General features: G+C 41.8%; 1 protein-coding gene across 1 annotated transcript in view; it reads right to left on the reverse strand.

Moving 5' to 3' along the window:
* Positions 1 to 16397, reverse strand: part of kiaa0825 (KIAA0825 ortholog) — a 180991-nt gene that overhangs the window by 143240 nt on the left and 21354 nt on the right. Inside the window, exons 5-6 of the mRNA XM_063017862.1 lie at positions 3587 to 3757; positions 649 to 728 (exon numbers count right to left, since the gene is read on the reverse strand). Coding sequence (XP_062873932.1) covers positions 649 to 728; positions 3587 to 3757 — 251 coding nt within the window. The remainder of the gene's footprint in view (positions 1 to 648; positions 729 to 3586; positions 3758 to 16397) is intronic.

Genomic DNA, 16397 nt, shown 5'->3' on the forward strand with positions numbered 1-16397 from the left:
ACTACAGTGGTACCTTGAAACTCAACATCAGTTGATACTGGGAATAGCGTTGAGTTTTTAGGTATTTTTTTTCCATAAGGATGTATGGGAAACCTGGTAATGCATTCCATGGTCCTGTGGAACTGCATATATTTTGGGCTTATGTAAAATAATGGGGTTGTTTTTGACACTTATACACTGAAAATAACACATAATATAAAAACACTGAAATAAAAAGCTGATTCTTAAAATTTTTCAGAATCTCGAGCTATAACACAAGTTTAAAAGTGAACCAGTGAGGGAAATCCAGCTAAACACAGATACATGTGGAGCTTTCAGAGTAAATCTGATGGTTATTCCACACAAATGCAGTTTCGTCTCATATTCACACTTTGATGACGCATTACTGCACCGCTCAAACCAAGTTTGAACAACTGTTCATCGTTTATTTGAAATTAAATAAATACATTTTTTGAGTTTAGGGGATGTTGAGCTACAAGGTACCACTGTAATTTCAAATTACATTTGTCCAAAAGAAATGCAATAACTAGTAAATGTGAGTAACATCAGGGTTAAACAGTGTATGAACATTTAGTGTGACATAAATTACATCAATGATCTAGATTTTAATAAAAGGTAAAATAGAGCGGGCAGTATTTATTGGTTTACCTTTGTGCTCTGCAGCAGCAGGTCTGGAGAGGTCCTACCATTCACTGTGGGCATCTCTGAATCATCCTTCTTAGCCAACCCTACACACACAAACACAGGTACAGGAATTGTAACTAGAATCACCTATCCAGTACAGTTAAATATAGTACACGCAGGAAGGTGTTGACCTTTCTATAGTGTTAAAAAAAAAGCCATGACTCTGTAGTGGAAAGGTTAGATTTTATGCTGAGTATAATCTGAATATTAGTATAATGCTGCTTGTGCAATCCTCACAGACGAGGCTGGAGTGGAAAGTACAGAGATGAGCAACATGTCTGTCTTAGGTCAATGTAAGCAAGATGTTGTAAACAAGATAAGGAACAACAGTTATCACAGAATGGTTGGTTCCCAAGGCTTAGACCCAAGCTTTATAGGAAGTGCTGAAACTGTAACGTGACTAGGCCCGTATAAAGGGAGGCCCACAGTTCTGTTCTTTGTTCTTCGGCTAATATACTGCTGTAAAAACCCACAACTGTGTTTTAATAAATCTTCTTCAATCCAGTCTGTTGGTACTGTTTGACTTATTTTGCATTCTCAGCACATTTTTCCATGACAACCCCAACTCAATCATGGCCACCAATTATGCCTTTGGAAACGAGTCATAACCCAGGTAATTACTAGTACTGTATTTCCTCCCATTACTGCTAAGAAGTTCTGTTACACATAATGAGATGTTCAACAAATCACACATATGATGGATATGGTGGTGGGTAGGGATTCTCAAAGCAACCTGTAATTTTAACTCTATCCAATGATCCCCTGTAAGCATTTTCAGCTCAGATTTTAGACATTATTCTTCAAACTTTTGTCAGTTAAATAAAGGTTGAAAATAATTAAGACTTAACGAATCACAGATTCTTGTTTTCATTGCATTTCACAAAATGTCCCAAACCCCAGAAACAGGGTTTGTATTACTGCATTTTGACCTACTATGAAATAAAAAAAATCATAAAAAACCTTATTAGTTTTCATTTATTAGACTAAACTGTTTAAATAAGTTCCATCATGCTCTTAAAAACAGGTCCATTTTGACATGGTTTGATGATTTTGGTATGGAGAAACACCAATGACCTGTACAGAGGTGTGACCCCAACTAATTATGATTGACTGGCTTTCCTAAATGAATGGTCACAAATTCCCACAGTTACACAATGAAATTGAAAAACATCCAAGTGTGGTGGCTGATATATTTTTTTGGGCAACTTAAATATTGGGCAGTGGTAGCTCAGCGGTTAAGGTACTGGGACTAGTAATCATGAGGTTGCCGGTTCAAGCCCCACCATTACCAGGTTGCCACTGTTGAGCCCCAGAGCAAGGCCCTTAACCCTCAATTACTTGTATTGTATTCAGTGATAAGTGTAAGTCGCTTTGGATAAAAGCGTCTGCTTAACACCGCAAATGTAAATATTCATGCCCATGGTTTCTAAATAAGATTTTGTCACAACAAGATCAACAAGCTTCTGGTCAGGTGTCCAAATACTTTTATCCAGGTTGTACAAGCATGCAAGAAGCAAATGAAGAGAAGTACTCCAAAATGATCTGTTCAGCTTTGCTGAACTAAAAATGGAATGCAAACCCTCACACGACAGCTTCGTGAGAGGATCTACAACTATTAACAAAGCCTAAGATTTGTGTTAAGTTAAAATTAGAAATCGGTGGAGTTTATGTGACCCCCAGATAAAGGGTAATCCATGACTATGTGAAGCGAGGGATAAGCTGTATGTGTAGGCAGCAAATTAAAAGTCCATGCATCAAGAGAACATTTTTCTAATCAGATGCTTTTGAACGTGAGACCCCGGGCGAAGCAATTTAGCTTAACGAGTACGAGAGGCTCGCTGGGCCGAGGAGGGAAAGGAAACAGCCGGGGTGTCACTTTTTGACCTTTAAGCTCATCTGATGAATTTCTGGTAATTAAGTCATTTGATTGCCCGAATTAATGATTTGGATAACTGCCCTTTAAAGGCTGTTTACTTCTCTGTAAATTGAGGTCTTTTCTGCATGTCTTGTTTTTTAATGTAACCTTTATAGAAATTACTACACGCACCAGTCACTTTCATTGCAGTTACAAAAAAAATCAGCTCTTAATTTTCATAGCAAAGTGAAGTGGTGTGGGATGGAGAGATGGAGAGAGAGAGTAGAGAAAGACATGGATAAAATATTGCCACATTGGCATCACCAGCCTCATAAGCTGGCAGCCACTATTAAATGAGCCCCCATTAAACCAGAAACCTGTATAAGTGCCGTTCTTATAGGCTTACCTAAAATATCCAGTTTAAATACCAGTCACATTGGATTTTTGCCTCATTATTTTCTTCAGTGGAGTGGGACTAAAACAGCTGCTTATAGGCATTTCTGATTGGCTGATAATAGTCCTTATAATACACCCGTATCTTGTGTTTTTATGTCCTGAAACTTTTTATTGCACCCAATTTGGTCCAAGACAATTGGCATTTGCTAGCTCTCCTATGATCCAAAAGCTAGCCCTAAAAGCTTGAGGGTACAGGTTTTCTCCAAGACAGGTGAAGAACATCTGCTGTCTCTTTATAAACGATATAATGATTTCTTTTTGCCATTTTAGTTTGGTGGGGTTCAACCAGAAAATGCAGGATGCATGGGAGACCAATTTATCACAGGGCTTTGCAACCCCACCCCAACTTTCTTTCTCAGACACAGACAATCATGTTTGCACAGACGTCCGGGCCAGCCGGTTCAAAGCCACTCTTACCCTTGAGGGAAAACACTGACCCACAGTGAAGTGGCCAGACTAGTGGTCACTAAAAGGTTTAGCATCTTTGTAATTTGAACTAGATTCTCCTATTAAAGCTTACATGACACTGGGCGTTCCTCATGCTACACAACACTGATGATCTATTTCAAGACATGAGCCATAAATCCGTACCTCTGAGACCACATGCAAAATCTCCTGGATGGTTAAAATGGCCGAGTTCGGTTGCCAGATGCTCCACGCGTCGCTCCAGCTCCAGCAACGTAGAAGCTAGCTGGGTCAGGCATCTCAGCTGGTGAAAGGTCAAGTTGAAGTTTCTGACTCCCTCTGGAAGGTCTTGAGGGGCTGCAGGTGGACACAAGGTTGTGGTGTGAGCACTTCAACAGTGTGGGAAAACATCTTCACATCACACTTACACAAAACACATGGATTTAATGACGGAAAATATTTTAGAAGAATCTGAAAAACATTTAAGGTTATTCCACCATCCAGTGTACTGTGATAGTTTGTTTAATAAATAAATAATCTTTGGGAATAAAAAGCCATAGAAACCACAGCCCTAAATAACACTCTAGCATACCACTGCTTCTAACTGCTGCTTAGAATTACTTTTAATTAAAAAATAGACTTTAATAATCCCAAACTATTCTTTGAGCAAAATAGTAAGTGCAACTTTAGGGTGAATGATATAGAAAATACACTCTTGTTTCATTTTTTCCAGATAAAACTGGCACAGTGTCAGAAACCAGTAACTGGTTCCAGCCAAGTTTGTGATAAATCCAGCACACAGTTTACACTCAATATGTCTTGGTTAATCAATTTCACACTACATGACTGATCGGCGATAGGAGATTACACACTACACAATCTATACCTGGGAGGAATCTCAGACGAGTCAGTCTGGTCTCCCAAACTACGTTTTGTCACGAAAACACACACGCGAGAAGTGACGAGGGGTTTAATGATACCACGTCCAAAAATGCACGTCAACAAGAAGCGAGCGATCAAAGTTGTTTGTGCGCAGCGTAAAAGCAAGTAGGAAAAATAAATTAATCTGAGTGGATTTGGCTACACGACCAGCAGGGATTGTTTTGTTCTGTAGTGAGTTGGAGGTTAATAAATATTTTTGCAATGCAGTTTTGGTATTATGGTTTGGCGTGGACGATAAGATCACAAATATTGTAAAGCTTGTGTGTGTGCTGATGTATTCTGATAGAAACTATATTATGCCCCTGTCCCACGTTTTTACACTCCTTCCCCGGCTTTCCCCTCACCCTGTATCATGCGTTCTCATTGTCTGTAGTTCGACATAGCACTCGCTGCCACTCGCAACGCCTTTCATGCTACACGATTTTGACGACAGGTCCAGATACTTAACATGCTAGATTGTTTTCTTGAGCCGCTCGGATTGAGTTGTTGAACAGTTCACACATAGCGATCGAGAGCCGAGTTTCAATTCCAGAGTGATGCATTTTCTCCCCTTTTTCTCCCCCTTTAGCGCATCCAATTGCCCAATTTGCATCACGCCTCCTCTCTGCCTCTGCCGATCCTGCCCTGACCGAGGAGATCGAAGCTAACCCACATCCCCTCCGACACGTGAGCAGCAAGCCGTATACATCTTGCCACCCACACATTGACGAGTGTTGCGCCACCTAGCGTTGCGTGCGGAGAGACACACCCTAAGAGCACTCCTTCCTCATCTCCGTTTAGGCGCCTCTGATCAGCCAGCAGAGGTCGTAACTGCACCATTCTGACAGAGTGAGACCCACTTCCGACCTTAGTCCCGCCCATCTGAACAACAGGCCAATCGTTGTTCACATAGCCGCCCAGCCTCGGCCGGTAAGGCAGAGCTGGATTCGAAACGACATACTCGAGATCCAGCTCCGGTTGCAGCGCATGTTATTACCGCTGCGCCACCTGAGCGGCAGAGTCTCTTTTTAAACTGAAAATTAATCCTTATTTTCCATTTTATTTTCATCAACCTTGTTATCTTGGTAGAAGATATACGCCAGAAATACCCTGGATTGAGCGGCAATTCATTGCAGGGCTACATAACTACACATGTAAACATGTAAACACCCAAAGCATAAAATCTTATTTATTTATTATTTATTAGAATTTTAATGTCATGTTTTACACACTTTGGTTACATTCATTACAGAAACGGTAGTTACTTATTACACAAGATTCATCAGTTCACAAGGTTAATATCAAACACAGTCATGGACAATTTTGTATCTCCAATTCACCTCACTTGCATGTCTTTGGACTGTGGAAGGAAACCGGAGCTCCTGGAAGAAAACCCACACAGACACGGGGAGAACATGCAAACTCCACACAGAAAGGACCCGGACCGCCCCACACGGGGATCGAACCCAGGACCTTCTTAAGCATAAAATCAACTATATCAAATCCCTGTAACCCTTCACACTTAAAAATTCCTTGAGTGGGACAAACACCCAAACGTTCCTCAGCTCACCCGCCCATGACCCCACCAGTGTCAAATATTGCTGCTCTGCGAGTCAGCATGTTCCACATTATGCCAGAAGAAAGAGCCACAAACAAAAGCTGGCCTGTATTCAAAAAACCCCCAACACATACTTTGTTTTTTCTGTTTTGCTATGTGCTGTTTAATGAGCTCTTCTAACAGAAAAAGCGTTGCGGATTAGGAAGGCATTAACAGAAGCTGAAGTGGATAAGGACGAATTAACACAACTTGTGAAAAGCTTGAGGATGACAGAGTGGCTGGGATGGAAAAAATGGGTAGAAAAGAAAGCAGAAATGATCATTTTGACATTATTGCTTTTGGATATTGTGTAATTTGGTCCCACGGTTAAAACAAGTCTAAAAATATAACAGCATTTTTGATTCTTCATTCCCTTCCATTCAATCAGGTAAACTAGCTCGAAAACCATCTCTGGCTCTAAATAACAAACTGTCTATGCCTGTCTGGCCTGGGTTGATGGAGCAACAGTTGACACCAAGACACGTCTAGTTTGCAACACAGAATAAAAAGTGGATTTTTTTTGGTGGATGTATGCATACGTGGACTCGTCAGGTCTCCAGTGATTTATTAATGGGTTCCAAAGGGACCAGCAGGCGCATGGAGCAGCGCATAGAAAAAAAGCTGCATGAATGCATGGAGGAGCTTCAGAGATTCAGCAGCATTATGAGCTCCAGAATGAATCTCCACAACAACAGCAGATTCTTATTTCATATTATAATGCACAAGCACATACATATTGCATTACACACTACACATACAAGAGCGTATACAGCTGTTGCAGTGCTTGTACTCAAGTGTGTTTATACTTCTAGCTTGTTGGGTTTACACCTTGTTAAATAAAAGTAAAACCAATAAAACATAATTTAATTTAAATGTATATCATACCTTTAATAATATTACTTTTTTGCTTATTGTTTAGCTAACTGAATGCTGAAATCTCTCATTTATTTTATTTATTAGGATTTTAACATTTACATTTAAATTTTTGGCATTTAGCAGACGCCTTTATCCAAAGCGACTTACATTACAGTTACAGTCTTAGCAATTGAGGGTTAAGGGCCTTGCTCAAGGGCCCAACAGCAGCAACCTGGTCTGGTGGGGCTTGAACCAGCAACCCTCTGATCACTGGTCAAGTACCTTAACCACTAGGCACTACACACTTTGGTTATATTCATGACAGAACAGGTAATCACTGGTTACACAAGATTCATCAGTTCAAGGTTTTAATGTTTAAAACAGTCATGGACAATTTTGTATCTCCAACAGCCAAGGGGAGAACATGCAAACTCCACACAGAAACGACCCTGACCGCTCCACATGGGAATCAAACCCAGGACCTTGAGCCACCCACTGAGCCACCGTGATGCCAATCTCTTATTCACAAAAGTATTTAGACCCTTGGCCTTGGCCTTCAAAGTGAAATCAGGTGCATCCTGTTTGCTTTAATTATCCATAAGAACCTGTTGAAATCAAAATTTATAAAACGGATAGTTCCGGTCCTAAAATCTGATTGGCTGAGCCGCGTTCGAAGCCGTTGTAAAATCCCCGATAAACGCACACCTAGGACCACCTCACATCATTCCATATTAATACGCCACTGAAAATAAAAAGTTAATGTTATTTTCGCCCTCATGTTGCCTAGCAACACTGTTAATCGAACTATTTTGCGTCGCGGAAGAATGCTTTATTGTAAGTTTATACACAATAAATACATTTATGAATTAAACATTGTTGTATTTATTATATTTTAGGTTGACCGCCGTTTTATAAAAGCAATAAGCCACTCGAGACCGTGCGTTACTGCTATGATTTTAGCACGGGGAAAGAAGTTTTAGGCACTCCGCTAAATCACAGTAATGCACGGCCTCTCGTGGCTTCTTGCTTTAATATTGGATAGGGACACACCAGGGTCTAAAGGGACCCATAAAAAAAGGAAAAAAGCGGCCATGAAATCCAACAAATTGTCTGTGAAACTCAATGCAATCAAATCGTTGCATGGCATAGATCAGGACAAATATAAAAAACACTATATCAGGTATTCGAATGGCCTCAGTAATTTTAAAGTAGAAGATCATTAGCACAACTTGAACCTTCCTAGACTTGGCTGTCTGGCCAAATTGATACTGCCAAGAAGGGCCATGAACCCAACAGTCACTCTCAATAAAACAACTCTAATCTCTAATCTTGCTAATGAATGACAAGATGGAAGATACTGTTGAGTAAAAGGTTTCTAAATGCATGAAAAAGACACTGACAACATGAGGAAAAGTATTATCTGGTCAAAGAACAGCAAGCGCTATGTTTGGCAAACAGGCACTGCACCTGACCTGGATAATACCAGTCATGGTGAAACATGATGGTGGCAGCATCATGTTGAGGTGGTTTTCTTCACTGAAACATCCTTAAAAAAATGTTCTCACACAAACTTAGACTGGACTTACAGTTTAACATGACAATAACCTAAAGCATACAGGCAAAACAACACTGAAGTGGCTTCATGACAAATCTGTCAATCTCACCTAAAGGTCCAATTAAAGCCCAACATAAATCCATTGAACATTTGTGGAGAGAACTGAAGATGCCAATTTACAGATGCTCACCGTCTAATCTTATAGTGTTGAGAGGATTTGCCGTTAGGAAAGGGATAAACTGCCTAAATCCAGCTGGTCAGAGCTTGCAGAGACGTATTTAAGAAAAACTGTAGCTGTACTTGCAGTGAAAGTGTTTTGAATGAAGGTCTGAAAACTTTTGTGAAGAAATATAACAAATTATTTTGATTTCAGCACTATGGGTGATTAAGTGTAGGTTTACGGGAAGAAATAAGAATTATATACACTTGGAATGAAATCCAAAACACAATAAAGTAAGCAAAAGGTCTAGGGGTCTGAATACTTTCTGATTCCACTGTATGTACCAGTGTAAAACATGCTAGCACACCAGATCTGACATTTCAGATTGTCGTTTCGAATCTTAGCTCTGCCATCAGGCAGGACGCACGCCTACATAAACAATGATTGGCTGTTGTTCATACAGTGTGGGCCGGATGAGGATTCCTCATAATTAATGCAATTACTACCTCTGCTGGCTGATTGATGGCACTGCACAGAGACAGGGTGTGGCTCTCCGTGCACAAGGCTGACCCGCATATGAACTCGCCTCATGCAGGTGAAAAGATGCAATCGGCTACTGCACACGTGTCGGAGGGGGCGTGTGTTAGTCATGGCTCTCTTCAACCAGGGTGGAGGTCAACATCAGTAAAGAGGGAGCATAATGCAGTTAGGTAATTGGATATGCTAAAGGTCGGGAGAAAAATGATGGTGTCATTTACTGGCAGTCAGAAACTAGCTAAATGCATAATGCTAAAACTGTACCTACACATTACGCTTAAAAAAAAAGGCTTTAAAATGATTTAAATATTAACGTGACAAGTAATATGGAACATTGCCACACACATGGTCATAAAATTAAAATTTAAAACCTTGTGTCTGGCCGTCTGTATTCTTTCTTATGTGTGGCTGAAACTCCACCAGCTCTACCCTTGAACCTCGGTCACCCTCCTCAGCGACATTAACTCACACTTAGGCCTGGCATCTCACCTTCACGTTTAATAGCCTTCTGTCATGCTGCCCTGTCTTGTTCCCATACAACCATAACCCGGCTATTTATTGCCCATCCATTAATGGCTTATTAAACTAGCGCTCTCATAGCTAACTATTAGCCTGTGTAAGGAGGAATGGGCCTGGCAGTAGAGGTGTAATGGGGGTTATTACAACACAGTGATGGAGAGGAGGTGCCAACTGTGCTGAAACCAGCCAGCCGTGTCATTTACATTTAGGAAAGGATGGAGATGCCGTGACCGTGCTGGAGGTCAGTCAAAGGGTGTGACTTTTAAATCAAGTATGAGAAGATATAAGTAACAATAAGGGGTGCACTAATATGGACACAAGTATTTGGACACCTGACCATGAGCTTGTTGGACATCCTGTTTCAAAAATAAATTATATTAAAATAGAGTGACCTCTATGTGATCTTTTCGGCTATAACAAGAGCAATTTTTCTGAGAAGGCTTCTCACGAGACCTTGAAGTGTGTCTGTGGGAATTTGTGCCCAGTCAGTAATAGCACTGATGTTGGTCAATTGATGCTCTATTTCATTCCAAAGCTGTTCAGTGGAGTTAAGGTCAGAGCTCTGTGCAGGCCACTGGAGTTTCTTTTAACCAAGTATTTCTGCATGTCTTTATAGATCTTGCTTTGTGCACAGGGGCACGGACATGCAAAACAGGACAGAGCCTTCCAAAAACTGTTGCCGCAAAGTTGGGACATCCAATTTCTTTTCTTTAATTGATTTATTACACCTGTTCTTAGTTGTTATGGCTACAACACATTAATTCAGTATTTTAAAGTGGTGTCCTAATACTTGTCCATAGAAAAGCCCAAATGCAAAGATGAGGTAGGTTGCTGACCATGGTGCTACTTTGTCCTTGTCAAGTACACACACACACGGGGATTCTGTTTGCTCAGTCTGTGGGTTAACTTGACTGTCTAACAGTAGTTAGCAGGACTGTAAATACATTTAGAGCTTAGAAAAGGTGGATTAAACCCACATTGACAAAATAACACATCAAACCCCTCACACATAGTGACCAGAAGCGAGGTTTGAACCCAGGTTCCGAGAACCCTGGTGCTGTGCAGGCAGTTGTAGCCTATCGGTTAAGGTGCTGTACTAGTAAGCAGAAGATTGTTGGTTCAAACTCCACCACTGCCAGGTTACCATTGTTGGGCCTTTGAGCAAGGCCCTTAACCTTCAATTGCTTGGACTGTATACTGTAAGTCGCATTGGATAAAAGCGTCTGCTAAATGCCAAAAATGTAAATCTGATGTGACCTGTGCAACCCACAATTTAAATCTAATTATTGTTGCATTCTAGTGATCATATCACACTGGATACATGGATTAGTACACAATGTACGTTTTTAAATATGAATCCAACGTTAGTGGCTAAACTGTGCAACATTTACTTTAGCCAGCTAGCCATGAGTGGATCAGACACAGCAGCGCTGATGGAGTTTTTAAACATCTCACTGTCCCTGCTGGACTGAAAATAGTCCACCAACCAAAAACATCCAGCCAACTGTGCCCCGTGGGCGGCGTCCTGTGTCCACTAATGAAGGTCTAAAAGATGACCAACTCAAACAGCAGCAATAGATGTGCGATCGTCTCTGACTTTACATCTACAAGGTGGACTAACTAGGTAGGAGTGTCTAATAGAGTGGACAGTGAGTGGACACAGTATTTAAAAACTCAAGCCATGTCAGTGTCACTGCAGTGCTAAGAATGATCCACCACCCAAATAATACCTACTCTGTCGTGGTCCTGTGGGGGTCCAGACCATTGAAGAACAGTTTGAAAGCAGGCTAAAAAAAGTATGTAGAGAAACAGATGGACTACAGTCAGTAATTGTAGAACTACAAAGTGCTTCTATGTGGTAAGTGAGGACAAAGAGAAACATGTCTCAATCATTGTCAGAGAAAAAGAACAGTTGCAGAAGTGATGAAAATTTAACAACTGTATTTTTTATATGCCAATCTTTGCTAATAGATGTTTTACATTTTTTAAACAGCACTTAAATAGATTTAAATTGTATTATTAGTGATGCTGTGCCACCCCAGAGGATACGACTCAATAAATAATTCCATTCTGCTTTAACTGTAAATACACGTCCCTTCCCTCAAAGGTACTTTTCGAATTAGGGTTTGCTTTTACCCAAAACAGAATCTGCAACATGTTTTGACATGTAGACTCAGAGAGAGCAAGAGAGAGAGAGAGTGAGAGTGAGAGAGAGAGAGAGAGAGAGAGAGAGAGAGAGGCAGTAAAAAACAGCACAACAGTAGAATGTGTAATAGAAAAAAGAAAGCATCGTGGGGAGGCAGGGAAATCCCCAAACAGTTGTTATTGATTCCAGTGTTTACGGCTGGATAGTTTAGTGCCGTTTACAAAACAGAACAGATGCAGCCAGTGAACAAAAAGGTAAACAATTGCTGTGTGGCTGGCTGCCAAATCCCCGGCCTGCTGAATTAAACTGACTCTCAAGTGCTTTTCCCCTTTGGGTTGCACTTACTGCCACTTCATCTCCTGCACTCGCACTCCGCCTTTCTCTTCTTTCATTCACTTTTAACAGAAACACCTGTACACACGCACAAGCAGCGTGTGCACACACAGAAAACACCCCCCCCCCCACACACACACACACACACACAAACACAAACACACAAACACATCTATTTACACAGTGTCATACATACACACAGCATCTCACCACAGCTACTTGACACAATAATATGATTGTGGTATTGTGATACGTTAAATAAATTATATATTTTATTATTGTGGGTAGCACACTATGTATTATATTAATAAATAAATATATGTATATATACACATGTTTGTTAGCCCCCTTTCATGCTGTTCTTCAATGGTCTGGACCCCCACAGGACCACCACAAGGCAGGTATTATTTGGGTGGTGAATCATTCTCAGCACTGCAGTGACACTGACATGATGGTGGTGTGTTAGTGTGTTAGTGTGTGTTGTGCTGGTATGAGTGGATCAGACACAGCAGCACTGATGGAGTTTTTAAACACCTCACTGTCACTTCTGGACTGAGAATAGTCCACCAACCAAAAATATATCCAGCCAACAGCTCCCCATGGGCAGCGTCCTGTGACCACTGATGAAGGTCTAGAAGATGACCGACTAAAACAGCAGCAATAGATGAGCGATCGTCTCTGACTTGAGTGGACAGTGAGTGAACACGGTATATAAAAACTCCAGCAGCGCTGCTGTGTCTGATCCACTCATCTAAGCACAACACACACTAACACACCACCAACATGTCAGTGTCACTGCAGTGCTGAGAATGATCCACCACCTGAAATAATACCTGCTCTGTAGTGGTCCTGACCATTGAAGAACAGCATGAAAGGGGGCTAACAAAGCATGCAGAGAAACTGATTGAGCACAGTCAGTAATTGTAGAACTACAAAGTGCTTCTATATGGTAAGTGGAGCTGATAAAATGGACAGTGAGTGTAGAAACAAGGAGGTGGTCGTCCAACGAAGGAACAGTGGTAAACCGGCGACAGGGTAATGGGCGGCCAAGGCTCATTGATGCATGTGGGGAGTGAAGGCTGGCCCGTGTGGTCCGATCCAACAGATGTAGCTCAAATTGCAAAAGAAGTTAATGCTGGTTCTTATAGAAAGGTGTCAAAATACACAGTGTATCACAGTTTGTTGCGTACTATGGGAGGAAACCGGAGTTCCCGGAGGAAACCCAAGCAGACACAGGGAGAACATGCAAACTCCACACAGAAAGGACCGGGACCGTTCAACCCCGGAAATGAACCCATGACCTTCTTACTGTGCTACAGTGCAACCCACTGAGGATTCCTGATTAAAGCAGGTGAACACGAATACATACTCATGACTGTTTCTGTTTACATTCAAGCCAACACCTCATAAGAGTGGAGAAAAAAAAAGCCCCACTGATGAGTTTATCATCCACTCGGATCAGCAGCAGTATTCTCTGCTGACTCTGAGTGACAGGACAACAAAGCCCACTCAGCATGTCAAAAGCACAAATCCATACGGACGCAGATGTTAACAGCAGCAGCAGGGAAATCTGGCAGCTTCCATATCAAAGCTGGCTCGACCTCATCCGATCGCGTCCCTTTAGGAGGGTGGCAGGACAGAAGTACACACAACCGTGTCTGAGTGCAGTGTTTGAAAGCTGTTGTTGCTGCTGTTGAGTCAAGCGCTATCAGCGGTGGCTCGGGACGCGAAAATATCTTTAACAGGATCCCTAGTGGCTCAGATTAGCTGTTATTCTGTATGGATGAGCAATGTCAGGTCAGGTGGCTCTGTAAGCGCCCCTTTTAATACATCCTGCACCTAATTCGCCCATTTTTTTCCACTTTATCCTGTTTTGTGACACTGTGGTTTCAGTGCCACCTAGCACATAGCAGGCGCATCATCTGAAAGGTTGCCAATCAGTTGTACGTCATTACATGCACTATAAGGACAAATATGTTCGGACACTTACACATTACACTAACAGGAGCTTTTATGACATCCCATTCCCCCATTTTCTGCCAATTAAGTGTAGCCAATCCGCTGCTGGCATCCAAGGAGGGTGTATATTTACCTGACCTATACTCCCTAAAATGTGTGTGCAGTCCACCAATCCCTTCTTATTCACCCATACTTCATACGCGAAGCTGACCTCATGCGCAAATCCACCAGAGACACGCCCTGATCTCTGCCCTCCTTCACTTTCTGTAAAGGCGCCCTGGCCAACCAAGGTCTATGAAAACCGCACCCCTTAGTCCGGTCTTTCCCACCCAGCAGATTGGAGGCCAATTTTGTCTGCTAAACGGCATTCTAACCCAATAGCTCGGAATGTCGGCGCTGATGTACTAGTGGATTATCCATGACATTACATTCCTAATATGCATTAATATGGAGTTCCCACCTTAAGCAATAACAGCTACCACTCTTCCAGGAAGGCTTTCTACAATTTATCCAGAAGTGCTTTCGTGAGGTCAGACACTGATCTGGCTCACAATCTCTATTCTAGTTCATCCCAAAATTGTTTGATGGGGTTGGAAGTAGGTCTCTGTGTGGACCAGGACCTGTCCTAGTGAACCTAATGATCTCTCTACATGGACGCATTTTACATCATCCTACTCATGCTCCCGAGAAGAAGGCATGTCTAAATTCTTACATATCTTAAAATGCTGCCTATTGAGGTGACTGTAAGCATATAGAAGCATATAATGCTTCCTTAGTGATGAAGGCAATTGAGTTCTCTTAATTTTTAATTTGTATAAAGGTGCACAAGTGTCATTTATTTGCTAATTTGGGCTTGTTAGTGACAATTTAACCGTTTTTGATGCACAGAAGGAGATATTGGCTGGCATGCTAGTGGGTTGTGCCACCTCATACCATTGGTTTGAATGGCCTGAGGACAACTGTGTTAGCTTAGTAAGCTAAAACAAATCGCTGTCTAAGTAGTGCGTCTAAATAATCTGCCTTATAAGTTTGATGTCTTATTAGAATCCTCTCGACTAAGGCAGCTGCCTAGGTAGGCAGTGGGCAGCTCACTAGGTTTTCATACAGACCTTTTGTTTTGTGTACTGTAGCAGTCATGCTGGAAAAGAAAAGGGCCTTCCCCAAACTGTTCCCACGAGGTTGGAACAGTTGGAGGGTTACATTGGCCCTAGATGTAAATGAGAGAGTGAATGTGTAAGTGTGTGTTGCAGTGGATTCATTTATATTTACATTTTAGGCATTTAGCAGATGCTTTTATGCAAAGCGATATACTGTATACAGTCTAAGCAATTCAAGGTTAGGGGCCTTGCTCAATAGTAGGGGCCCAATAGTAGCAGTAACCTTCTGTTTACTAGTACAGCACCTTAACTGCTAGGCTACAGCTGCCACTGAAGATTCCTGCCCTCCGCTCAGTTTCTCCCAATAGCATCTGAACCCATTGCAATCCAGACTAGAATTAAGTGGTTAATAAAATGAATAATAATAATTATTATAATTTTATCTGTAGGGGAATGTATACATGTGCATGATCACTTACTTATCAGCACACATTCAGCCCCTGCAGCTCACCATGCACATCTCCTGCAGATGCACCGAGGTGTAGAGCTCTGGGGTTTAAACTGCCTCATAGTTCCAGCTCAGTCAACCTATGCATCTGACTGCAGACTGGTCCTCACCCCATTACCTCCAGGAAGGAGCGGACAGGAGGGTAGGAACGAGAGGACATAAAGAGAGAGGGACGGACAGCAAGGCATAAGTACAAAAGCCCCTGCCTCCCACATCTGATGAGAGAGAAAAGGAACAACATCCGTCTCCCCTCTTCAGACGCCAGGGTTTAAAGAAGCTGCCGTCTCAGTGCATACAAAGCTGTTAAATGCTTCAGCGCTTTGACAGCATGGCATGCCAGGAAGTGCTGAGCTCTCCCGGGACCCGTGCCGAGCCGCTGCCTCATTCGCTGCTATGCTTCTGCCTGCGAGATGTGGAAATGAATAAAAGCAGACTAAGTGATAACAAAAGGAGAAAAAGATAAGACGAATTCGAGAGCTCTCTAGAGGAACTAGTAATAGTTGATTAAAGGATAGTTGGACATGCTTATAGATTATTCCACTTCACAAATGATGCAGGAACAGTGGTGCAGTGCACCTTGTACTAGGTACACTGAATGATACAGACTAGGGTGTAACAAGACAGATAAGAAATGCATTAGCATCAGCATTTAGCCCTAAACATTAATAACAACAAATGCAAAAACTCCCTCTGCAGCAGTAACAACATCTTCTGTGTTACCTGGTCTTTACCTGACAAACTCTTTCCTTTGGCTGTAGTTTTGTGTTTTGCTGAACTAGCAACTCATCTGAATCCCGGACATTTTCGGTG

Source organism: Trichomycterus rosablanca, chromosome 21, assembly GCF_030014385.1.
Source record: "Trichomycterus rosablanca isolate fTriRos1 chromosome 21, fTriRos1.hap1, whole genome shotgun sequence".
NCBI lineage: Eukaryota > Metazoa > Chordata > Actinopteri > Siluriformes > Trichomycteridae > Trichomycterus > Trichomycterus rosablanca.